The sequence below is a fragment of the Schistocerca cancellata genome, chromosome 12 (genome assembly GCF_023864275.1).
Source record: "Schistocerca cancellata isolate TAMUIC-IGC-003103 chromosome 12, iqSchCanc2.1, whole genome shotgun sequence".
Taxonomy (NCBI): domain Eukaryota; kingdom Metazoa; phylum Arthropoda; class Insecta; order Orthoptera; family Acrididae; genus Schistocerca; species Schistocerca cancellata.
Window position 1 is genome coordinate 107,177,309 of NC_064637.1, and position 27,177 is coordinate 107,204,485.

General features: G+C 42.1%; 1 protein-coding gene across 1 annotated transcript in view; it reads right to left on the reverse strand.

Annotated features, from left to right (window-relative positions):
* Window positions 1–27,177, reverse strand: part of LOC126109680 (tubulin alpha-3 chain-like) — a 243,877-nt gene that overhangs the window by 61,680 nt on the left and 155,020 nt on the right. The window contains exon 4 of the mRNA XM_049914731.1: window positions 16,046–16,242. Coding sequence (XP_049770688.1) covers window positions 16,046–16,242 — 197 coding nt within the window. The remainder of the gene's footprint in view (window positions 1–16,045; window positions 16,243–27,177) is intronic.

Here is a 27,177-nt window from a genome sequence, read left to right on the forward strand (position 1 = left end):
ATAATTTCAACAGATGGCAGAGACACAGTGAAAAATTAAAATGACGTCAATGCAAGATACCCATGAAAAGGATTGTGCAGTGATTGAATTCTGGTGATCATACATAAATGTTTGTGTGCAGTGTATGGGAATGACACAGTTGATAGCAGTACTGTTGGACAGTGGTTAAAGTGAGTTAGAGCATCAGGAAGCACAGAAATTGACTTCCACAGTCAGCCACATTTGGGATGTCCTGTCACACACACTACATCTGACAATACAAATTGCATGGATGCCATTATTTGTGTAGATCATTTGGCCCTCCAGTTATTACTGTGAATTGAAAGTGTGTGTGTGTGTATGTCAGAGTCTTGCATATTCAAAGAAATGGTTAAGATGGGTTCCAGGAATGGTCAGAACAGATAAGAAGATTCGAAAAAAATCACTTAATCTGAACTGCTGTAGCAGCTTGAGGCTAATGGAAAGACTTTTCACTCACTGATTATTGTTAGTGATGAAACATGGGTGCATCCTGTTGAGTTCAAAACAAAAAGGTAGTTATTGGAGCGGCACAACCCACAATCACCAAAAAAAGGGACAAATTCAAGACTGCAACCTCTGCTGGCAAAGTCTTGATGACAGTGTTTTGGGACAGTGATGGTGTCATTCTCATGAATGCTTTGCCAAAAGTCTTGACCATTAATTCTGAGGCATATGAGAGAACTATGGACAAAGTCAAGAACTGTTTCCTATGTGTTCCATTTGACAATAATCAAAAAGAAATTTTGTTCCAGCACAATAATGCATGCATACACAAAAGTCATAAAACTGGGAATCTGTCACCAAATTTGGTTGGTAATCACTGAGTCACAGACCCTACATACCAGACTGGTGCCTTTGGAATTCTATCTTTTTGGGTCACTTAAGGATTCCCTACAGGAACCTCTGAAGATGATGAGAGTATAATTCCTGCAGTGAAAACATAGCTACTAATACAGAACAATACCTTTTCCCAACAGAGAATATGTGCTCTTACATACTGCTGGCAAAAGGCCCTAGAATGTGATGGAGAGTTGGAGACTATGTACAAAGAAATGTTGACATATTGTCACCAAATCCTAACTCTTAAGAATGAGAATGTTCTGAGAAGAAAATTGTGAAACATTATGTATTGAATGACCCTCATACTAACGAGGCTCTGATTTTCTTGCTGTGACAGATAATATAGTTTTAACTGAGCCGCCATTTTGATGAATTCAGTTTTATGCAGCATATCTTGGACCTATTACACACACACAGGCAATGTGACATGGGCTTCTCACCTATGTTAACAGAGAGTAATAGGTCTGCTTGGTGATGCTGAAGACAACATCAAGTATACAGGGCGAGGTGCATAATGACTAACAGCCATTCTGTTTAGTGAACAGTTGAAGATATGCAGTACAAACTGCCACGAGTGGGGCTTTTGCGGCATGGTCTGCTATTGTATCAAGCCTTTTGACTGTTGACTTGTGTCCACAAAAGACATTCACTTAAACATATGTATAAATTTGAAATAGCTTTTATAAGCCCCTTGTGATACTTTAGAAGTTAGTACATTGATACTGTTTAGTTTCATTTACAATAGTCATCAGTGATCATGTATCTACTTCATAAACAGTAGGCTCAAGAGGAAATGTTTCATTCTAGTTGTGTAAGTCTACCTTCCTGCAACAAATAATGATGGGACATGGCACCAGAGTCCCACCTGGTGATGTTTACACTCCAATAGCTGATATTTACTATCTTGCCTTTCAGTTTTTTTGCATTTCTTGGAAGCTTCTTCAAATAGTTTCATTGTCAACATAAACAAGTGTTACAGCATTGTACTTATCTTTTCAAGAGTTTTTGAATGTTGCAAAAGAAGTAGATTGTGCCATTTAAAAAAAATCAAATTTAGTTCAATATCTCTGTTAAAGGACTTCCAAACATTACTCGTGCAACAAAATTATGTGTCCTATCTACTATAATTTGCTGAAAACTTCATTTCAACATCTCGAACTGTTCACAAACTGAAAGTGGTATTACGTTTTACAAGGTTCACATTACATGCCAATGGAGCATGGCATATGTGGTACAGAATGTTATAATATTTCACGAAAGCAGTGATGAATATTACTTACATTGTCAAATGAGGTAGACAAGTAAATCATCTGTCACTGACCATTGCCTCAAGTAGAATCATGAAATGAAACATTTGACAGTAAAGTGGTGAAGGCTCTCAATTCCTGGCACCACATAACGAAAGGTGTAACAAGATGAATGTTAAAAAGACATGGAAGATCTCCTTTTAGGAAGGCTTAGGATCTGGTAGTCTTCCTATTAATACTTCACCAGTGGGAGATGGAGGACAGGGAGTAGCAAAAAAGCTGAAGCCAGAAGAGCTGTTTGAATTTATTTGTGATAGAGAAACAATTTGCAACATTTTGACATTCAACGTTTGCCTCATGATTTGATATGATGTACGAGGGTCACTCCAAAAGAAATGCACATTATTTTTGTAAAAATACAGTTTTCATTCTGCACATGTGAAAGACTTACAGTGTGTAGATACATCCTGCCTGCTTGTTTTCAAACTATAGTTCAACCTGTTCCCGTGAGTGGCGCCATCACAGCATGTCTTCAAGATGGCTGCTACACTTGACGTACGTCAAAGCAAAATGCTGTCATAGAATTCCTGTGCTGTGAAAACGAGACAGTGGGAAACATCCACAAGAGGTTGAAAAAGGTGTAGGAAGATGCTGCTGCTGATTGCAGTACAGTTAGTCAGTGGGCAAGCAGGTTACATGATGAAAGTGGGCACGGCAATATTGAGGATTGTCCTCGCAGTGGCAGGCCTCGTACTGCACACACTCCAGACAATTTGCAGAGAGTTAACGAATTGGTGACTGCTGACGGACGCATCACAGTGAACAAATTGTCACACTACATCATGATAGGGGAAGGAAGTGTTTGCAGAATACTGAAACTGTTGGCGTTAAAAAAGTTTGTGCCAGGTGGGTTCCCAGGATGTTGACAAGAAAAACAGTACGCAGCAAACTTTTGGAACAGTATGAGAATGGTGGAGATAAATTTCTTGAAATAATTGTGACAGGTGATGAAACATGGCTCCATCATTTTTCACCAGAGATGAAGAGGCAATCAATGGAGTGGCATCATGCAAATTCACCCAAGGGGGGGGGGGGGGGGGGGGGGAAGGATCAAAACCACACCTTCTGCTGGAAAAGTTATGGCTACGGTGTTTTTTGTTTCCGAAGGATTCTTGCTTGTGGACATCATGCCAAGTGGAATCACCATAAATTCTGATGCATATGTGATGACGCTGAAGAAACTTCAAGCTCGACTGAGTCGTGTTCGACCACATCAGCAAAAGCAGGACGTTTTGCTGTTGCATGACAATGCACGGCCACATGTCAGTCAAAAAAGCATGGAAGCACTCACAAAACTCGGATGGACAACACTGAAACACCCGCCTTACAGTCGTGACCTGGCTCCATGTGACTATCATCTCTTTGGGAAATTGAAAGACTCTTTCCATGGAACAAGGTTTGAAGATGATGACTCCCTTGTGCACACTACCAAATAGTGGCTCCAACAGGTTGGTCCAGAATTTTACTGTGTGGGTATACAGGCGCTGGTTCCCAGATGGCGTAAGGCAGTTGAGAGGGATGGAAATCATGTGGAGAAATGAAAATATTGTTCCTAAAGGATGTATCTACACACTGTAAAACTTTCAAACATGTTGAATAAAAGATGGATTAAAAAAAAAGTGTGCATTTCTTTTGGAGTGACCCTCGGACAATATTTTTGGTGGCTGGTTAGCTTTCAATAGATCAAGAAATCTCAATAAGACAGTGCTTTAGTGTTTTTGGGTGGCTGTGAATGATTATTAAAGGTGATCCATAAGTAGGTGTATATGCTATCACAGATAATGGACAACATCTGTGCAAGTGGAATGTTGGGATGTGGAGGATGAAACAGAAACATAAGAAAACGTCACTTTGACTCATTTGACATCTCCGTAGGCTCTCCTTCTTGATGGAACCTACAGAGCAAGAGGATTGAATGAATGAATAAATGAATGAATGAATGAATGAAGTTATGGAGGAATGAGTACAGTCTATCTTGGACTTGCATACAGAACATACAGATGTTCTCAATAAACCCTAACCAGAACAAAGTTTCAGGGTGTTTGAGTGACTGGGAGTGATAATTCTGGGTGATTCATAAATAGCTTGGGATATGTGAATGACATGAAAAATAAATGTCAATATCTGGGAAAGTGGATTGTTGAGAGAAAGAGGACTGAGAGAAAAACTTTGGAGAGAAGGTTTTGATGTTTTGGAGGAATAAAAGATGCTATATTCTTCTTGGGACCAGACTAAAAAGATCTCATCAATAAATCTGAAGTATTGAAGATGAGGGTTTTAGGATACTTGGATGGAAAGGTACATCTGCTGTAAATGATCCATGGACAAACTACATAAATGGGAGCAATGTTTAGATGGAGATCATCATATGTGAAAAGACTGAAGTGAATGTTTTAAATAAATGAGGGCAGCATAATGTGGCCCTGAGTCTAAGACCTAAAGACATATAATCAGTATATCTGAGTAGATGAGGATTTTAAAATATTTAGATAGCTGGGAACGATTATTCCGGGTGACCCATGGACAAACTGGAATATTGAATGTTTTGCAAGTGGTTATGACTGTAATTATGGGAGAATGTATTTGGTCATATGCACAATGTGTGAGGTAATGGATTAGAAGTCAACAGGGTGTTTGCATAGGTAGTATCCTACACGCTCACAGCTGTGAGTATCACCCCTGAATAAACTGTTCTACTGATGGAGATGTGATGCCAGGGAAGCATGATATCTGAGAAACATTTGTACCTAAGATGTATTGAAGGACTTAAAGATGTCGTGAGTTACAGGTACAAAATAAGAACCTAGAATATTTCTGGAAAAGATCAGTTAGTACAAACACTTCCCTGAAGCTTTTATTTCAAAACCAAATCTGAATATAAGAGTAAAAAGTTGAATTTAATACATAAGGCTCCTGAAGTCTAGCTCTGTTATTATTATCTGTAGTTGCAGCACTACATAAACATCACTCCATTGTATTATCCACATCATTGCCTGGGCTATATCTCAGTAATACTCTTTAACTGTTGAGCTCAGATGATCTATTATAGCACAATCCAGAATAATAATAATAATTATAATTATAATAATAATAATATACAGTAGCTGAATGATGGTTCTATCTGTACATGGCTGGAAGCTCTTGGTGGTACACTTGTGAGCAAGCAAAATTACTTCTGCAAAACATATACAACATCTAATTGACACAGGAGACAGGAATGAAGCAGAGTTTAGTAACAAAGCCACATATAAAAGTCTGCACATACAGTTGCTGTGCTAATTAGTAATCTGAAAGGTTGAAGCAAATGCTGTAAAAATATTAGGGGTCTAAACCAGGTTTGACCAAAAAATACGTGGAGCCGTTTAATTTTGTTGATGGTAAATGTCATTTTGATATTATAGTTTCTGATATATTATGACATTTGTGGCTATGGTGGATGATAAATAAGTTAGAGGTATTTTGCTATGTTCCAGAATTTTTGACTTTTGGAAAACACAGACATAGTTTTTCTTTAAGAGCAGAATAAAGTGCAGCAGCTCATTGATGATGCTAAAAGCTGCTTTTGACTAATCTTTCAAGAATAAAACTAATGTTTTCATGTGATTCAACTGTTTCCAAGAGGAACTAGAAGATGAATGCACTGATTATCCCCAGCACATCAACAACTGATGCGAATGTCCAAACATTTAGTAAGATGGTTATTTGCAATCCTTGAAACATGGTAGGGTTCTCCTCATTGGTTTCAATTATGAAGCATTGTATGAATGACTGCTTAAGCACCTCTGTGCATGTTGTAATTGATCTGGTCTTATCTTTGTGGTCCACAAGAGAGTCATACAGTTTTTCAAACTCTGTAAGTAGGCTTTTGCCAGTTACTTGGCATCTGTCAATAATACAAGGTTGTTCATGAGTACTTCTAAGTGTTTCAGAAAGTGACTGCATGAAAATTGTGAGACATACACAGAAAAAACACAACTGACTGGCTACAGCATCTCTCCGGTTTTGATTCATAATACATACCATTGTATATTTGCAGAGCACATCATTAGAGGGTCAGAACGAGTTGACGGATCATCCGATCTGTATTTAGTTCTGGACTACAGATAGGCAAACACACTGAACAGTTTTTCAAGGCAAGCTGCTGTCTTAACAACTTCCATGAATTACTCACTCATACTCTTCTGCTCATACTGACATTTACCACATCACAAATGGTGCCCATATGGTATGCATGTAATGTGAGTTAAAACTTGGGGAGAAGCTCTATCCACTGATACTGATATGTGACTGTTTTTTGTATGTCTCGTTTCCATGTGGTCATCTTCCAAAACCCCAGATGCACTTACGGATAACCCTGTCAGCATATGAGGCCTCTTCCATTTTAAACCTTGCCGAGGTCACCAGACAGAAACACTTCATCTGTGAATTCCAAACCAAGACACGGCTGCCTCCAATATACCTGGTGGTTATAGTTAAATTGCAGCTTCTCACATAGGTCCAGTATGGGCTATAATTATTGTATGGCAGCAAAATTTGGTAGATATTCTAATGTGTCACTGTAATGTGGAACCAGTTTACGCTTTAAAAAATATTATTTCCAATTTTGGCCACCAGGTGCAAATCTAGCACTGCGAATGCAAGAAAGATGTACAGAAATATTTCCATAAGTAATGGATTAAGAGTGGTATGTGTGCAGAAAAGGTCAATGTTGATTTTATTACTAATTGCCACTTACACAATTTGTTCAATATGAGCACTAGAGACATTGACAAAATGCTGTACAGTGACAGAGTTGCACCTGCTGGCCAAAACTTGGAACTAACTTTTTTTCCCGCATTAAGTCCCAAACTAGCGCTTTAGTATACACTATGTGATCAAAAGCATCCGGACATACCCAAAAAAATACGTTTTTCATATTAGGTGCATTGTTCTGCCACCTGCTGCCGGGTACTCCATATCAGCGAGAGCAGAATGGGGCACTTCGTGGAACTCATGGAGTTTGAACATGGCCAGGTGAGTTGGTGTCACTTGTGCCATACATCTGTATGTGAGATTTCCACACTTCTAAACATCCTGAGGTCCACTGTTTCTGATGCGTTAGTGAAGTGGAAACGTGAAGGTACACGTACAGCACAAAAGCATACAGGCCGGTCTTGTCTGTTGACTGACAGAGATCACTGACAGTTGAAGAGGGTCATGTATGTATGTATATATGTATGTATGCGTGTGTGTATGTATTGAACTGGGGACCTAGAAACGATGGAGAGGCTTTGTCCCCACCATAGCCCTCAGTGGTACAGAATCCCACATCAGGATACAGCAGCCCTCCTACCACACCGCTGCCCCACACCGAACCCAGGGTTATTGTGTGGTTCAGGCCCCCAGTGGACACCCCCTTCCCCCCCCCCCCCCCCCCCCCCTCCCCTGGAAACGTCTCATTCCAGACGAGTGTAACCCCAATGTTTCTGTAGTAGAGTAATTATGGTGTACATGTATGTGGAAACAGTGTTTATGCAGCAATCGTTGTCATAGCGTAACTGAGGCAGAGTAAGGGGAACCAGCCTGCATTCGCCGAGGCTGATGGAAAACCGCCTTAAAAACCATCAACAGGCTGGCCAGCACACTGGACTTTGACACTGATCCACCGGGAGGATTTGTGCTGGGGACTGGCACGCCTTCCCACTCAGGAAGCACTACATTAGACCCGATGGCTAGCTGTGCAGGCTGAATAGGGTCATAATCTATAATAGGCAGACATCTGTCCAGACCATCATACAGGAATTCCAAACTGCGTCAGGCTCCAATGTAAGTACCATGACAGTTAGGCTGGAGGTGAGAAAACTTGGATTTCATGGTCGAGCAGCTGCTCATAAGCTACTCATCATGCTGATAAATACCAAACGATGCCTTGCTTGGTGCAAGGTGTGTAAATATTGGACGGTTGAGCAGTTGATAAACATTGTGTAGGGTGACGAATCATGGTACACAATGTGGCAATCCGATGGCAGGGTGTGGGTACGGCGAATGCCCGGTGAACGTCATCTGCCTGGGTGTGTAGTGCCAACAGTAAAATTCAGAGACAGTGGTGTTATGGCGTGGTCGTGTTTTTCATGGAGGGGGCTTGCACCCCTTGTGGTTTTGCGTGGCAGTATCACAGCACAGGCCAACATTGATGTTTTAACCACCTTCTTGATTCCCACTGTTGAGGAGCAATTCGGGGATAGCGATTGCATCTTTCTATACAATCGAGCAGCTGTTCATAATGCACAGCCTGTGGCGGACTGATTATACGACAATAACATCCCTGCAATGGACTTGCTTCCACAGAGTCCTGACCGGAATCCTTTGGGATGTTTTGGAATGCGGACTTGGTGCCAGGCCTCATGGACCGATATCGATAACCTCTCCTTAGTGTAGCACTCCGTGAAGAATGGTCTGCCATTCCCAAAGAAACCTTCCAGCACTTGATTGAACGAATGCCTGCGAGAGTAGAAGATGCCATCAAGTCTAAGGGTGGGCCAACACCATATTAAATTCCAGCATTACTGATGGAGGGCGCCATGAACGTAGTCATTTTCAGCCAGGTGTCCGGATACTTTTGATCACATAGTGTATCTACCATGTTCAACTGCCATATGGTAATTACAGTCCACAATGGACTTCCACGAGCAGCTCCACTTTAATTATAGCTACCTGATACATCTTGCATAATATCTGAGAAGGTAAAATCAGAGAATTCTGTGTTCGTATTGAGGGGGGGGGGGGGGGGGGGGTATCAGCAGACATTCTTCTGAAGCTGAAAACTGCAAATGGAATAGGAAAGGGTGAGTAAGTAAGGTCAGTTGCAGGGAAGGCGAAATGTAGACTTCGGTTTATTTGGAGAATTCTTGGAAAATGGAGTTGATCGGTAAAGAAGGTCCTAAACACAACACTTGTACGACGCATTCTTGAGCATTGCTTGAGTGTTTGGGATCTCCATCATGCCGCGTAAAAGGAAGATATCGAAGCAGTTCAGAGGCATGCTGTTTGATTTGCCGCTGACTGCAAAATGGTCCTGCTGTCACCAACATGCATCTCTCACGAGGTTTGCGATGACAAGAGAATTCAGGGCTCCTACACATGCATAGGGGCAGTCGTTTCTCCTCATTCCTATTACGAGTGGTACAAAAAGGGAATGTCTGACTATGGTACAAGATACCCTCCGCCATACGCAGAATGGTGGGTTGTGGAGTACATCTACATCTACATCCATACTCCGCAAGCCACCTGACGTTGTGTGGCGGAGGGTACCTCGAGTACCTCTATCGGTTCTCCCTTCTATTCCAGTCTCGTATTGTTCGTGGAAAGAAGGATTGTCGGTATGCCTCTGTGTGGGCTCTAATCTCTCTGATTTTATCCTCATGGTCTCTTCGCGAGATATACGTAGGAGGGAGCAATATACTGCATGACTCCTCGGTGAAGGTATGTTCTCGAAACTTCAACAAAAGCCCGTACCGAGCTACTGAGCGTCTCTCCTGCAGACTCTTCCACTGGAGCGTATCTATTATCTCCGTAACGCTGTCGCGATTACTAAATGATCCTGTAATGAAGCGCGCTGCTCTCCGTTGGATCTTCTCTATCTCCTCTATCAACCCTATCTCGCACGGATCCCACACTGCTGAGCAGTATTCAAGCAGTGGGCAAACAAGCGTACTGTAACCTACTTCCTCTGTTTTCAGATTGCATTTCCTTAGGCTTCTTCCAATGAATCTCAGTCTGGCATCTGCTTTACCAACAATTAACTTTATATGATCATTCCATTTTAAATCACTCCTAATGCGTACTCCTAGATAATTTATGGAATTAACTGCTTCCAGTTGCTGACCAGCTATATTGTAGCAAAATGATAAAGGATCTTTCTTTGTATGTATTCGCAGCACATTACACTTGTCTACATTGAGATTCAATTGCCATTCCCTGCACCATGCGTCAATTCGCTGCAGATCCTCCTGCATTTCAGTACAATTTTCCATTGTTACAACCTCTCGATATACCACAGTATCATCCGCAAAAAGCCTCAGTGAACTTCTGATGTCATCCACAGGGTCATTTATGTATATTGTGAATAGCAACGGTCCTACGACACTCCCCTGCGGCACACCTGAAATCACTCTTACTTCGGAAGACTTCTCTCCATTGAGAATGTCATGCTGCGTTCTGTTATCTAGGAACTCTTCAATCCAATCACAGAATTGGTCTAATACATACACACATACATACATACTGCGCGAACCACTATATGGTGCTTGGTGGAAGTTACCCTGTAGCACTACTACTCATTTGCTTTCCTGTGCCATTCAGCCCATATGCCACCTTACGAGCCCTAATATCACGTATCTTATCTTCATGTTCCTTACGTGAAATGTACAGGGTGATTCAAAAAGAATACCACAACTTTAAAAATGTGTATTTAATTAAAGAAACACAATATAACCTTCTGTTATACATCATTACAAAATGAGTATTTAAAAAGGTTTCTTTTCACTCAAAAACAAGTTCAGAGTTGTTCAATATGGCCCCCTCCAGACACTCGAGCAATATCAACCCGATACTCCAACTCGTTCCACACTCTCTGTAGCATATCAGGCGTAACAGTTTGGATAGCTGCTGTTATTTCTCGTTTCAAATCATCAATGGTGGCTGGGAGAGGTGGCCGAAACACCATATCCTTAACATACCCCCATAAGAAAAAATCGCAGGGGGTAAGATCAGGGCTTCTTGGAGGCCAGTGATGAAGTGCTCTGTCACGGGCTGCCTGGCGGCCGATCCATCGCCTCGGGTAGTTGACGTTCAGGTTTCATAACTAACCTTTTTCGTAGGACTCTCCATACAGTTGATTGTGGAATTTGCAGCTCTCTGCTAGCTCTGCGAGTCGATATTCCTGGGCTGCGAACAAATGCTTGCTGGATGCGTGCTACATTTTCATCACTCGTTCTCGGCCGTCCAGAACTTTACCCTTTGCACAAACACCCATTCTCTGTAAACTGTTTATACCAACGTTTAATACACCACCTATCAGGATGTTTAACACCATACTTCGTTCGAAATGCATGCTGAACAACTGTCGTCGATTCACTTCTGCCGTACTCAATAACACAAAAAGCTTTCTGTTGAGCGGTCGCCATCTTAGCATCAACTGATGCTGACGCCTAGTCAACAGCGCCTCAAGCGAACAAATGTACAACTAAATGAAACTTTATAGCTCCCTTAATTCGCCGACAGATAGTGCTTAGCTCTGCCTGCTGTCGTTGCAGAGTTTTAAATTCCTAAAGTTGTGGTATTCTTTTTGAATCACCCTGTATATTGGCAGTAGTAGCATCGTTGTGCAGTCAGGTTCAAATGCTTCAAATTTTCTCTATAGTGGTCCTCGAAAAGAACGTCGCCTTTCGTCCATGTATTCCTGTTGGAGTTCCCGAAACATAAACGTGCGAGTTGCATAATACTTGCGTGTAGTAGACCTACCGGTAACAAATCTAGCAGTCCGCCACTGAATTGCTTAGACGTCTTCCTTTAATCAGACCTGGTGCGCATCCCAAACACTCGGGTAGTGCTCAAGAATAGGTCGCACTAGGGTCCTACATGTGGTCTCCTTTACAGGTGAACCACGCTTTCCTTAAATTTTCCCAATGCACCGAACTCGATCATTCGCCTTTCCTACCATAATCCTCACATGCTCGTTCTATTTCATATGGGTTTGCAAAGTTATGACCTGATATTTAAACAACGTGATTGGGTCTAGTAGAACACTACCAATGCCGTATCCGAACATTACAGACTTTTTTTTTTCCTAGTCATCTGCATTGAGCTACATTTTCCAACATTTAGAGCAATCTGTCGCTCATCAAACCAACTAGAAATTTTGCCTATGTCATCTTGTATCCTCCTACGGTGACTCAACTTCGACTCCTTCCTGTACACCACAGTGTCATCAGCAAACAGGTGCAGATTGCTGCTCACCTTGTCTGTGATTTATGTATACAGAGTGTTACAAAAAGGTACGGCCAAACTTTCAGGAAACATTCCTCACACACAAATAAAGAAAAGATGTTATGTGGACATGTGTCCGGAAACGCTTAATTTCCATGTTAGAGATCATTTTAGTTTCGTCAGTATGAACTGTACTTCCTCGATTCACCGCCAGTTGGCCCAATTGAAGGAAGGTAATGTTGACTTCGGTGCTTGTGTTGACATGCGACTCATTGCTCTACAGTACTAGCATCAAGCACATCAGTACGTAGCATCAACAGGTTAGTGTTCATCACGAACGTGGTTTTGCAGTCAGTGCAATGTTTACAAATGCGGAGTTGGCAGATGCCCATTTGATGTATGGATTAGCACGGGGCAATAGCCGTCGTGCGGTACGTTTGTATCGAGACAGATTTCGAGAACGAAGGTGTCCCGACAGGAAGACGTTCGAAGCAATTGATCGGCGTCTTAGGGAGCACGGAACATTCCAGCCTATGACTCGCGATTGGGGATGACCTAGAACGACGAGGACACCTGCAATGGACGAGGCAATTCTTCGTGCAGTTGACGATAACCCTAACGTCAGCGTCACACAAGTTGCTGCTGTACAAGGTAACATTGACCACGTTACTGTATGGAGAGTGCTACGGGAGAACCAGTTGTTTCCGTACCATGTACAGCGTGTGCAGGCAGTATCAGCAGCTGATTGGCCACCACGGATACACTTCTGCGAATGGTTCATCAAACGATGTATCAATCCTCATTTCAGTGCAAATGTTCTCTTTACGGACGAGGCTTCATTCCAACGTGATCAAATTGTACATTTTCACAATCAATATGTGTGGGCTGACGAGAATCCGCACGCAATTGTGCAATCACGTGATCAAGACAGATTTTCTGTGAACGTTTGGGCAGGCATTGTTGGTGATGTCTTGATTGGGCCCTATGTTCTTCCACCTACGCTCGATGGTGCACGTTATCATGATTTCATACGGGATACTCTATCTGTGCTGCTAGAACATGTGCCTTTACAAGTACGACACAACATGTGGTTCATGCACGATGGAGCTCCTGCACATTTCAGTCGAAGTTTTCGAACTCTTCTCAACAACAGATTCGGTGACCGATGGATTGGTAGAGGCGGACCAATACCGTGGCTTCCACGCTCTCCTGACCGCAACCCTCTTGACTTTCATTTATGTGGGCATTTGAAAGCTCTTGTGTACGCAACCCCGGTACCAAATGTAGAGACTCTTCGTGCTCGTATTGTGGACGGTTGTGATACAATACGCCATTCTCCAGGGCTGCATCAGCGCATCAGGGATTCCATGCGACGGAGCGTGGATGCATGTATCCTTGCTAACGGAGGACATTTTGAACATTTCCGGTAACAAAGTGTTTGAAGTCACGCTGGTACGTTCTGTTGCTGTGTGTTTCCATTCCATGATTAACGTGATTTGAAGAGAAGTAATAAAATGAGCTCTAACATGGAAAGTAAGCGTTTCCGGACACATGTCCACATAATGTATTTTCTTTCTTTGTATGTGAGGAATGTTTCCTGAAAGTTTGGCCATACCTTTTTGTAACACGCTGTATAAAAATATTAGCGCTCCTATCAGACTTTCCTGAGGCATTCCTGACGATATCCTTGTCCCTGATGAACACTCGCCATCGAGGGCAACGTACTGGATCTTATCACTTAAGAAGTCTTTGTGCCACCCACATTATCTGGGAACCTAATCCGTATGTTCGTACCTTTGTAAATAGTCTGAAGTTGGGCACTGTGGCAAACGCTTTTCGGAAATCTAGAAATATGGAATCTGCCTATTGCCCTTCATCCATAGTTCACAGGATATCATGCCTAGCACAATATTCATGTTGTTTTCTGGGTAGGTCACAGGAGACTTTTGGTCTGATACAGTATCTTGCAGATGTGTAGTACTGGCTTAACGTCTATACACAGATAGGTTTTCACATCTCGTGGTGTCACCCCAGATCAAGTAAGAATCAGATTGACTGTCCTTACAGCGGAACAGGCAACCGTAAAAATAGTTTTCCCGTCGATCAACAGATGTCGCAGGCGACGCTACAATGCTAATTGACCTGTCCATGTCATGGAATTGGCAACGCTGTATCTTCGGTGACGTGAATGACGCTGATTTGTGTTCGGCTAGAGCACCGCGCGCAATGCATTCGTCACACAGCTGACTATAGCTCATGATCGGCTGTGGTTTTTCCCGAGTTTTCAACCGAAGAATGTAGATTAGCTCCTGTAATTCTACAAACCAAGTTTATTTCCACTGTAGGGATATCTCTCACAATCATATGCGAAATGAAATAAATGAAAAGTAACACACAAACATTTCTCGCGAGTTACTGTTTAAATGCAGACTGTATTGCAGTCGCATAGGTTTTACACTCGCCTTCCATGCTGTCTATTTCCTCTTTATTATACAGCTCTTCTGATACGGATAATGGTGGTAAAAAAGATCTCCACGTGCAGGTTAACACTAGAAAGTTTTCAAAATCTTCTCAACGTCCTTGAAATATAATCAGTTAATTTACTGACAAATATTGCACTGAGCAGTGGGTTTCGCATCCTGACATTACCGACGTAATTATTTATTTTGCATAGAGTATCTATAGGGATTAGGTGAGTTATAACGAAAATATATTTTTCACATTGAAACTGTAAATAAGTTTAAGAAACAGATTTTGCATCCTCTCTAAGTATTTCTGTAAGCGTCACATTTTGCATATGATCACTGTTAGTTGTAAACAAATATAATTTCGGGTATGCACTTAACAACTATATCTTCGAAAAAAATAAACATTGTGAAACTTTAAATATCGTGAGTAAAACATATTAACTTTGCGGTCAACACATCTACTATTGTCACAAGCAGTACTGTTTTGCTCAGATTTAAGACATTACCTCTTTCTAGTTAAATGCGGTAGAGTGATCAAGGAAAGGCAACGAAACTTATTTGTGCAGCCTAACGGAGAATCTTTATTTGGTACTTAAATACAATATGAATAAACTACATATTTTTTATAATTTTCAGTTTTGAGACAGTTCTACTACATTTTTAGTTCAGGATTTGTCCGTCTACTTCTTCCACAGTTGATATACTAGCAGGCCCCACGGCATGACGACTCAATCCACAACCAGCGGTACGTCAGAAACAGCTGTACTTTACAGACACCAAATGGTGGAGAGCTGCACGCGTTCGGACGATGTTGCCACATATTTCACAGAACAGAGTGCCATCTAGTGGTTGGTGCCACAAGTAAAGGTGTGATGCTGTTGCCGCCTGGTGGCCGTTCCCAGACAAGGGTTGCCTGCTAGACCAAGCGATCGGGGAATCTGTTTCTTACATGATCTGGGGTGTCACTTAAACCCAGTTAGTATGGGCCTGACCATCTAGGATCAATGAGGAGTATTTGATTCATGGTGTATCTTGCACGTGTTGTCCAAGGTCGACTTTTGAGGGACGGGAGGTTTTTTTGTCTCCTGGTTTATACTGCACATAAACTGGGAACTTTATAATGGGTCACTTAAGGACACATAGTATGGGCCTGACAGTGTACTGACACTGGGGAGTTTCTGTCTCTAGGTGTATCTTGCAGGTGCACAGTCTGGCCTCAACAGCTGAGGGACAGTGGTGCATCTAGAGGTGTATTCTGCAGGTGCATATTCTGGGCGTGGTGCTTTAGAAGCACTCTGGACTTTATGTCTCACAGTGTCTCTTACACACGTATAATCTGGGCGTACCATCTGGGGACTTTTTTTGACATAGTATTTGTTGCAAGTGAATGGTGTGGACTCGACCGTACACAAGTGTGCCACCAGAGTGCAGGCAGAGTCCTACCTGCGGGGCCGGGTAGATAGAGAAGGCGAGCTTGCTGCGCTTTGGGTAGTCCACAGAGAGCCTCTCCATCAGCAGAGATCCGAACCCGGAGCCAGTCCCGCCCCCGAACGAGTGGAACACCAGGAAGCCCTGCAGCGCCGCGCACTGGTCCGCCATCTTGCGGATCCGATCCAGTGTGACGTCGATGCACTCCTTACCTGCAAATGACCGCCAATAAGTGATACAGTGATACACAATACATTCTAGTACTACTACGTGGCGAAACTACAGTGTGCACTAGTCACAGTGCAGCACCAGTAATAATGAATAACTTTATGTATGAGAAATAAATGTGGTTCCTAGCATGGTTTGACGCCACATCAGCAGTTTAGGTGTCAGTTCGCTGTTTATATGATTCGAGTGGGTTCACATTTGGCCTCATCTGACTGAATGACAGCCTTTCAAACTATGGATGGTAGTTATTGCTGAAACAATCGATTTGCAGTTATATCGATTTTTTCCACGCCAGTTTTATCTGACTGTTAAAATCGCTCAAAATAAATGGTTTCTGTACTGTCTGTCATCGGGTTCCCCTAAATGGTAGACAGCACCGCATAACAGCCACGCTATGAGGGAAACAAACCAACAGCCAAACAGGCGAAGACATCAGGTAAACACACCGGAGATTCGAGTCGATTAGTAGGAACCTTTCCTTGCAGAGGTCGTCGCGACACATCCGGCCACGGATTCCTACGCCGGGTTTCTATTGGCTCCAGCTCACTATATAGGCCCGGCCGGTCGAAGGCAGACCAGTCTTCGTCTGCTGCTAATGGCAACCGCTATAGCACAGTCTCCGAGAAGATATCACCGAAGCCGCCGTACTGCACCGCCAATCGAAGTACCAGCCGACCGAAAGGAACGACATCTCCGGCTAGATCGACGGACGTCTACATCTATTGTACAACCAGCTATTGTATTGTAGAAGACGTTATCTTCAATAAACTGTTGTAGAATACAACAGTTTCTGAAATAACTGATTTTCGGTTTTTTATTTCTTATAACAGACGCAGAAATCGAGCAAGGATTGAAAAATTTTGCCTCGCTCAGCTTCAAGATACATAGAATCAAAATATTAAATAAAAATAGGTAAATAAAAGAAAACTTAGTCTGTGCACCATGTGCTGCTTTTCTCGAAAAGAGATAAGTACTGAATACTACAAAAAAATCACCAGTAGTCTCCCACTGATTCTAATTTTTTGAAATTCTGCTGAAAAATCATGTTGTAATGGGGAATCTTTTCAAGTGCTACAAGCAGATGCGAATCAGCAAGCAGATCAGCTGCTTTCTGTTTTTATTGTATACCATGAATGAATTGTTGTTAAGTTTGTTACCGTTGACATAATTTCCTTCCTCTTTTATTGCTTCATAGAAAGGCAGACAGATCTTTAGTCTTTTAAAGCAAATGAAGCATTGTACTTCATTGCTTCATCACTTCTTACAAATACATCCAGATTAGGTTTGGTGCCATTCTGCAATCTAACGGAGGTCCGGCGACGATAGCGAGAAACCCATGTACAGACCAGGCGGGGGCAAGCCTTGCACACACAGGGTGACCAGATGCAAGTGTTTAAAAAGGAGGACAAACAGCTTCAAAAAGGAGAACAATGGAAGAAAAAAAGAGGACACATCAAACGGGTCAACTGCAAATTACGGTACCACCCGTCGGCTTTGGACAAGTCACGTGACTGTCGGGAATTACCGGTAAAACCAGTAGTTAATTGTTACTGCTGGTCAGGTGGTGATTCCCAGAGCAATATTTTTTTAAATTTTAAATTAAAAACATTGATTGTGGTGACAGTGTGGCATCAATTCAAAAATGTTCAAATGTGTGTGAAATCTTATGGGACTTTACTGCTAAGGTCATCAGTCCCTAAGCTTACACACTACTTAACCTAAATTATCCTAAGGACAAACACACACAAATGTCCGAAACTCCGCTGGGACCAGCCGCACAGACCATGACTACAGCGCCTAAGACCGCTCGGCTAATCCCGTGCAGCGTGGCATCAATTGTTTTTATATTTATGCGTAGTTTCAAGATTTAACAAAGACGGCTGCCTAAACGCCACTCCTGATTGCCTGATTTCATATGACTTGTACAAAGCTGACAGATGGATCCTCATCTGCAGTATTCCCCGTCAAACATACGTTCAATTTTAATAAATGAGTTTATTATTTATAGAAATAATATACATACATTCCTTAACAATTATTGTTTCTTCTCGGAGGAAACAATTTTTTGCAGAAGTTTAGGCTTACTTAACAGGTAATTGTAAAATGACACACATGAAAATTCTTTTAAATTATATTGGACCATCAACAGACCTTCAAATGATTCGAGGTTTAATCTATTCCTCTCATCAGTCCGCTGTGTGGTAATTAGAGAGAAAATATTCTCGATCCTGGTGCCAGCTACTAACACCGCCTGCATGCATATTTATAACGAAGACTGTGCCAATAATTAAAGTATCTAAGAAAAGAGCAATAGAACGGGACGAATTGTAAATTTACCTGTTTACGCTCAACTTTGCAAAAAAGCCGGACACTGTAAAAATCCGCCCAGACCCCGAACAATGAGCTAAAAGGGAGGACATGTCTGGATTAATCCGGACCTCTGGTCACCCTATGCACACTGCAAGTACACAGACATACCTTAGGTCACGACACACAGCAAAAGGCACATTACTGTCTCAACAATGCAGTTATAATTCTTATGCCATGTGCTTGTTCCTCATTGCTATCAGCATTGTTAGAAATGTAGCACTGACCGCTTTTCCCTGTTTTCTATAAAAAACGCGATATGTCAAACCAATTCAAATGTTAAGAATAAAAATTACTCCTTTTCTCTACATAAAAGATGCGACACCCCACACGTCCAGAATTGCTACAGAGTGGCTCTAGATATACTCTTCTGAGTTTAAACACTTCCGTTGCCACTCCCGAGACATGAAAATTATTGAGCATATCTGGGATGCCTTGCAACCAGTATTTCAGAAGAGACCTCCGCCCTCTCGTGCTCTTATGGATTTATGCACTGCTCTGCAGGGTTCATGGTGTCAATTTCCTCTACAACTACTTCAGACATTAGTTGAATCAATGTCACGTCGTGTTCCAGCGCTTCTGCGTGTTCGCTAAGGCCCTGCAGGATATTAGGCAGGTGTGCCAGTTCCTTTGGCTCTTCAGTGTATATTCATCCAGCGTTTGATACTGAGAGCACTTAGGGACTTACAACAAAGTTTAAGCGTAATTTCAAATCTTCTCCAAGCTTTTGCTCGCTTACAGGCTTGTACAGTCCTTTTCTAGCTTTCGTCCTAACGTCAAATATATTTCCACATTAACTCTTTTTAAAAAAATAGACAAAAATAAATCGCCTTTAAGATTGGTTGTTTAGTACAAATATTTTTAAATTACTTAGGCAGTAGAGCGCATAGCGTAAAAGTCTTATTAGTATATTCCGTGGTTAGAATCTCACTAATAGCATTTTTTTCACTTATATTTAAATTCCATTTATACAGGGTATCCCACGCGAAAGGGGCTCCACAAACATATATTTACTTAAATTACACTTGAAGGCTTTGCATAAAAATCAGGAAATGAAATATACGTGGCATGCCTGGTTCTTGGGGAAATAGAGGTGAATCTGAATCACAAAAGGTTCTGGAAGTGTCCGCCATCGATTTGTAAACACAGTTGAATATGACACTGCAGCTTCTCGAGTGTTCCTGCCAGAACTATTGGTGTCACTGTCTGGATTTCATGGCGGATGTTTAGTAAATCTTCCAAGTTGTATGATTTGTTCCCATAGACCTTGCCTTTTAGGCCAACCCAGAGGAAAAAGTGAGGTGGTGTTAAATCAAGTGACCCTAGGTGCCACAGTCCTTTCGAAATCACTCTACTGCGAAAAAATGATTCGATCTCAGCCATGGTTACTCGAGACGTGTGGCATGTGCTGCCTCCGTGTTGGTACCAGCCGAAGATTAAGCTCTTCAACATCCATGTGGTTCAGAAATTCCTGAAACGTCTCGAAGTGAACTACACTTGTCACAGTAGCCTCCAAATGCTCTCCATTTTCTTCATTAACTTTTGTATGCAGTATTTAGACGGTATATGCTGGTCATCAAACGGTTCAACAAACACACACTGACATGTGTTAATGGTACCAGTAATCCAACATTGTTTCACAACATACGCGCGTTCTTCGACAAAATAGCAATACATTGTCACTAAACAATAAACTCCATCTGCAGCCATGTGCGGAAACATACTGTAGCGTCAAACGATGTTGGAGGTACAGTGTTGCCACATCTAATGTCACAAATTACACAGTCCAATTTCAGTGGAGTTTCTGCACATGTTTGTGGAGCCTCTTTAGAGTGGGACACCCTTTATTAAAAAATGGAAATGATGAGCCAATAAGGTTATAAATTGGGCAAATAATTTTGATACATACATTTATGGACAAAGCTGTGGTTCACTCGGTTTGAGAGCTCTGTTTTTTCTGGAGTATTACTTGTACAAATATGACCGATACATGAACAGACTCGAAAACTCACCGAGTTTGAATCGTACCCACTTGTTGACTTTATGAGTGCAGAGCCTTGACAAAATGGCGACATGGCAAGACAACCGTTTTTCTTCTGCATCCAAGCTGATATCTAGCGACAAAGCAACCTTCCATTTAATATGGAAAGGATAATGGGCACAAAGCAAGAGTGTAGGGCACTGAACACCCTCATCAAATTTTGACGCATGTACGAGATTTCGAGATTTGCTGAAGGTTAATTTTTTTCTGTGCAATGTCACAGACGGAGCTATGTGGACCATTTTTCTTCTGTGAGAAGACTGTCACATGCCTCTAACCTTGATACTATGGGGTAAAAAAAGAGGCGGAATAACATTGCCTTGGGCGGAGCTTGTGTAGTACGCATTTCTGCCGCTAGGTGCGTATAGCACAACTCATTGTCTGTTCAGCGCCGCCTGCATTGTCGATGTGGCTTGTTCTGTTCATCAGGCGTGATCCTTTTTGCTACCACTGTTTTGCTATTGTTTCATTTTTTATGCTGGCAAGTTTAAGTGAACAACATGCAGCTGTGAAATTTTGTTTTCTACTTGAAAAAATTCTGCTGAAACTGTTTTACTGCGAAACCAGCTTACGAAGATGATGCAATGGGGAAAGTTCAAGTGTACCAGTGGTTTGATCTAATTAAAAATGGCGACACGTCGATTGATGACACAGTTTGTTCTGGACGTCCACCAACTGTCAAAGCGACGACAATATTGAAAAAAGTCCAGAGCTTGTGCCTACACACCGTCGACAGACAATTGATCAATTGTTAGAGACTAATGGGTTATCTTGGACGTCAGTTCAGCGAATTTTACCGGCAGATTTGGGCAGACAGGAGACTGATTCTTCCACTATGACAACACACCTGCACACACAGTCATCTCTGTTAGACAGTTTCTGGCTAAAAATGGCCCGGTACTGCTGCACTTGCTCGCCTGACCTTGCTTCATGCGACTCTCTAATTTCCACACATGGGAAGGGGCATGAAAGGAGCCGATTTGACAACACTGAAGAAGTCAAGAAAAAAAAAAAAAAACGAGGGAGGACCTGTCAGTCGTTTCTAAAGATGACTACAAAAAATGTTTTCAACAGTGGAAGAGCTGCTGGGACAAATGTAGCAGTTCTAATGGAAAGTATTGTGAAGGGGATAAGGTTGTTTTGTAAACAATTTAAGAATATAAAGCATTCCGTAGAAATATTAGAACATGTGAGGCAATACTGACTTTACGACTTATCTTAGAAGAAAGTTTAAGGAAAGGCAAACCTACGTTTCTAGCATTTGTAGACTTAGAGAAATCTTTTGACAATGTTGACTGGAATACTCTCTTTCAAATTCTAAAGGTGGCAGGGGTAAAATACAGGGAGCGAAAGGCTGTTTACAATTTGTACAGAAACCAGATGGCAGTTATAAGTGTCAAGGGGCATGAAAGGGAAGCAGTGGTTGGGAAGGGAGTGAGACAGGGTTGTAGCCTCTCCCTGATTTTATTCAATCTGTATATTGAGCAAGCAGTAAAGGAAACAAAAGAAAAATTCGGAGTAAGTATTAAAATTCATGGAGAAGAAATAAAAACTTTGATGTTCGCCGAAGACAATGTAATTCTGTCAGAGACAGCAAAGGACTTGGAAGAGCAGTTGAACGGAACGGACAGTGTCTTGAAAGGACGATATAAGATGAACATCAACAAAACGAGGATAATGGAATGTAGTCGGGTGATGCTGAGGGGATTAGATTAGGAAATGAGACGCTTAAAGTAGTAAAGGAGTTTTGCTATTTGAGGAGCAAAATAACTGATGACGGTCGAAGTAGAGTGGATATAAAATTTAGACTGGCAATGGCAAGGAAAGCGTTTCTGAAGAAGAGAAATTTGCTAACATCGAGTATAGATTTCAATGTCAGGAAGTCGTTTCTGAAAGTATTTGTATGGAGTGTGCCCATGTATGGAAGTGAAACATGGACGATAAATAGTTTGGACAAGAAGAGAATAGAAGCTTTCGAAATGTGGTGCTACAGAAGAATGCTGAAGATTACATGAGTAGATCACATAACTAATGAGGAGGTATTGAATAGAATTGGGAGAAGAGAAATTTGTGGCACAACATGGCTAAAAGAAGGGATCGGTTGGTAGGACACGTTCTGAGGCATCGAGGAATCACCAATTTAGTATTGGAGGGCAGTGTGGAGGGTAAAAATCGTAGTGCGAGACCAAGAGATGAATACACGAAACAGATTCAGAAGGATGTAGGTTGCAGCAAGTACTGGGAGATGAAGAAGCTTGCACAGGATAGAGTAGCATGGAGAGATTCATCAAACCAGTCTCAGGACTGAAGACCACAAAAACAACAAGAACAACAACAAAGCTTTTAAAAAATTCATCTGGTGTTTTTGGGTACCCCTCATATGTGGCAGTTGCAGCTGTTTCCACAACTGAGTGCTGATACCGAGAATTTTATCTTGCAGCACGATGGGGGCACCTCATCATTGGAGAGTCGACGTTCGGCATTACCTAAACGACGTACTTCTGTATCGCTGGTAAGACGATGTTGCTCTGTTCCTTTGACCCCCCCCCCCCACCCCAAACCCCCACCACCCTTCTACCCGGTTGTCTGACCTCACACCTTGCGACTTCTTCCTTTGGAGGTGCATTAAGAACGCAGTTTACATACCCTCACTGCCAAGAACACTGGAACAGCTCAGAAAATGCATCAATGCTGCTGTGATGCGCTTTTACGATACGTTGTCACGAGTGGTGTCTTGTAAGTATACATCCTGGGCGTTCCCAAATTTTTAGATTCAGCTAAATATGACAGAGGCAACGGCTTTGCCGCAGTTGATACACCGGTTCCCGTGGGATCACCGAAGTTATGCACTGTCGGGCGTAGACGGCGCTTGGATGGGTGACCATCCAGCTGCCATGCGCTGTTGCCATTTTTCGGGGTGCACTCAGCCTCGTGATGCCAATTGAGGAGCTACTCGACCGAATAGTAGCGGCTCCGGTCAAAGAAAACCATCATAACGACCGGGAGAGCGGTGTGCTGACCACACGCCCCTCCTATCCGCATCCTCACCTGAGGATGACACGGCGGTCGGATGATCCCGATGGGCCACTTATGGCCTGAAGACGGAGTGCTTTTAAATATGACAGCGTGAAATTAATAGCATCTGCTGTATAATAGTTAGGCTTATCAACAAATTTATACAACTTCTGCCACTGTCAATAATAATAATAATATGCATAACTTGTCTGAAAAAGAAAGAATCGTTTTTGTGAAATTTTATTGTTTTGTTCTTAATCAAGTACAGTTTATGGCGATAACGAATTATGTTTAAGCTTTCACTACTCTCCATTTCGCAGTTTTGTGTAAGAGGGAGTTTCTGTGGTTTTTTTATTTACTATCTACCAACAAGATCACGTGACAAGAATATAAATGCGTTGAAAGCCATAAGGGCTACAAGCACACCGTCTGCAATCCTACATTTAAGTGAACATCAGAAAAACCAGTGAGACAGCTTTCCGTGAATGTTCATATGTATGTACAGTGTGGGCCTACAGTACAGATGAACCTGACCCACCATAAGATCAACAGAAGCATGAATAAGTGCTACAGTTCCACAATCGACTGTGATGTGCTTTATCGGTCTCAGCGCCTCAAAAGGGTCACTGTACAATAAAATCGAAAACTTGATATACTGTATCTCATTCAGAACGCAAGAAAATAGGTTTTTCTATCAGTACAACTATAACATACAGGGTGTAAATTTTAAGTTGACAAACCAGAATAACTTGAAAAATAAGCTTCACACGAAAAATGTGCAGAATCCAAAGTTGATTATTTTCGAGTGGGACATCTGGTGGTGCTAAAATTAGCCCACCACCCCAGCCCCCTGGGGCAACTTTAAAATTTCAAATGGGAACCCCCATTTTTTATTGCAGAATCAGATTCTACATAAACTACGTACATTTTTTCTTAAACATTTGGTTTGATTCTTGGTAGTTGGCGCTGTAATTCAAGAAAATCCACGTTTTCATTTTTGCGTGGAAAATGGTTACGGATAAATAAAGTTTTAGTTTTAGCGAATCAAAATTTACGAAGTAAATAAGTATTTTTTATTTATCCGTAACCATTTTCCACCCAAAAATGAGAACATGGATGTTCTTGATTACAGCGCCAACTACCAAGAATCAAAACAAACGTTTAAGACAAAATGTACGTAGTTTTTTTATGTAGAATCCGATTCTGCAATAAAAAAATGGGGATTTCCATTTGAAACTTTAAAGTTGCCTCCCGCCCCACCCCCAAGGGTGCTGGGGTGGCGGGCTAATTTTAGCACCACCAGATGTCCCCCTCGAAAATATTGTAACTTGGATTCTACACATTTTTTTCGTGTGAAACTTATTTTTCGAGTTATTCTGGTTTGTCAACTTAAAATTTACAGCCTGTATACTGACGTCCGATCTAATTTTGCTATATAATGAGTAAATTGACATGTCTGGGGAATGTGCTACCGTCTATCGGGATTTATGCCAAGCGAATGGGTATAGGAGTCTGTTGCAGTGTGCTCCCACATGGTTGCATTGACATAAACCTGTAGTTTAGTGGTCAGGGCTAGCAGTGCACGGCGAGAACCGTGCACGCTGTTTATCAAATCCGTGTGTATTTGATCCGAATGGAAATTACGTCACGCCAGTTGCGCATGCGCAAAAGATCCTTAAAACGTGCACAACTGAAAGTGTGCTTGCGACACCGATGCCAAGTTTCACTGAATCTAGAGCAGCAACGTAGTGCTGTGTATTTCAGATTACTGCATCTACATTACGTTTTATAACATTTAAATAAATATAACCAATAAATCGTCAAGGTGTCAGAAGTTAGAGTGTTCATGTGCTTCACACAACAGCCGCCACTGGTTGCCACATAAGATATGGGACGAACTTCGATACGTTGGGAGACGTGGTGTGTGACCAGAGTGACTCGCACAGAACGTTTGCAGCGTGCAAAACGCGACCTTCGTGAATTTAGAGTTCTTTTCAAGCATTAATCACGTTTCTACTGGTAATACAGGGTTATTACAAATGATTGAAGCGATTTCACTGCTCTACAATAACTTTATTATTTGAGATATTTTCACAATGCTTTGCACACACATACAAAAACTCAAAAAGTTTTTTTAGGCATTCACAAATGTTCGATATGTGCCCCTTTAGTGATTCACCATACATCAAGCCGATAATCAAGTTCCTCCCACACTCGGCGCAGCATGTCCCCATCAATGAGTTCCAAAGCATCGTTGATGCGAGCTCGTAGTTCTGGCACGTTTCTTGGTAGAGGAGGTTTAAACACTGAATCTTTCACATAATCCCACAGAAAGAAATCGCATGGGGTTAAGTCGGGAGAGCGTGGAGGCCATGACATGAATTGCTGATCATGATCTCCACCACGACCGATCCATCGGTTTTCCAATCTCCTGTTTAAGAAATGCCGAACATCATGATGGAAGTGCGGTGGAGCACCATCCTGTTGAAAGATGAAGTCGGCGCTGTCGGTCTCCAGTTGTGGCATGAGCCAATTTTCCAGCATGTCCAGATACACGTGCCCTGTAACGTTTTTTTCGCAGAAGAAAAAGGGGTCAACCGTTTCTTCGCTCACTGCAGGCCGACCTGTTGATTTCCCCTTACAGAGGCATCCAGAAGCTTTAAACTGCGCATACCATGGCCGAATGGAGTTAGCAGTTGGTGGATCTTTGTTGAACTTCGTCCTGAAGTGCCGTTGCACTCTTATGACTGACTGATGTGAGTGCATTTCAAGCACGACATACGCTTTCTCGGCTCCTGTCGCCATTTTGTCTCACAGCGCTCTCGTGCGCTCTGGCGGCAGAAACCTGAAGTGCGGCTTCAGCCGAACAAAACTTTATGAGTTTTTCTACGTATCTGTAGTGTGTCGTGACCATATGTCAATGAATGGAGCTACAGTGAATTTATGAAATCGCTTCAATCATTTGTAATAGCCCTTTATATCAGGCTTGGTGGTCTAGAGGCAAAGCGCTTGCCTGGAAACCGAGATATTGCGGCATCGAATCTGTCGAACAACAGACTTCTCAGTCTTGGGTTAAACCCAGCCTTCAGCTCTCAACGATGTGAGGAGTCAGCAGAAACGAAACTACACGAGGTTCGCATTCCACGTTCAACTGTAGGTCCCCTCTGAAACGTAACGGATCATTCTTCATATAACTCCAGGAACTAATTTAGCTTATCTTTCACATGACACTACAGCTAATTTAGGTTGCTTAATTAACTGTTACGCTATTAGGCAGCACACCTGCTACCACTTCCACGTTTTGAACACTGAAATGTATTCTTCGATAAAGTCATGTCGAAGTACTCAGTACTACACTGAATCGCCTAGGAAAGTGAGTTTGAACGTGGTGTTGTAGTCGGCGCACGAGCGATGGGTCACAGCAACTCAGAGGTAGCGATGAAGTGGGGATTTTCTCGTACGACCATTTCACGAGTGTACAGTAGATAACAGAAAT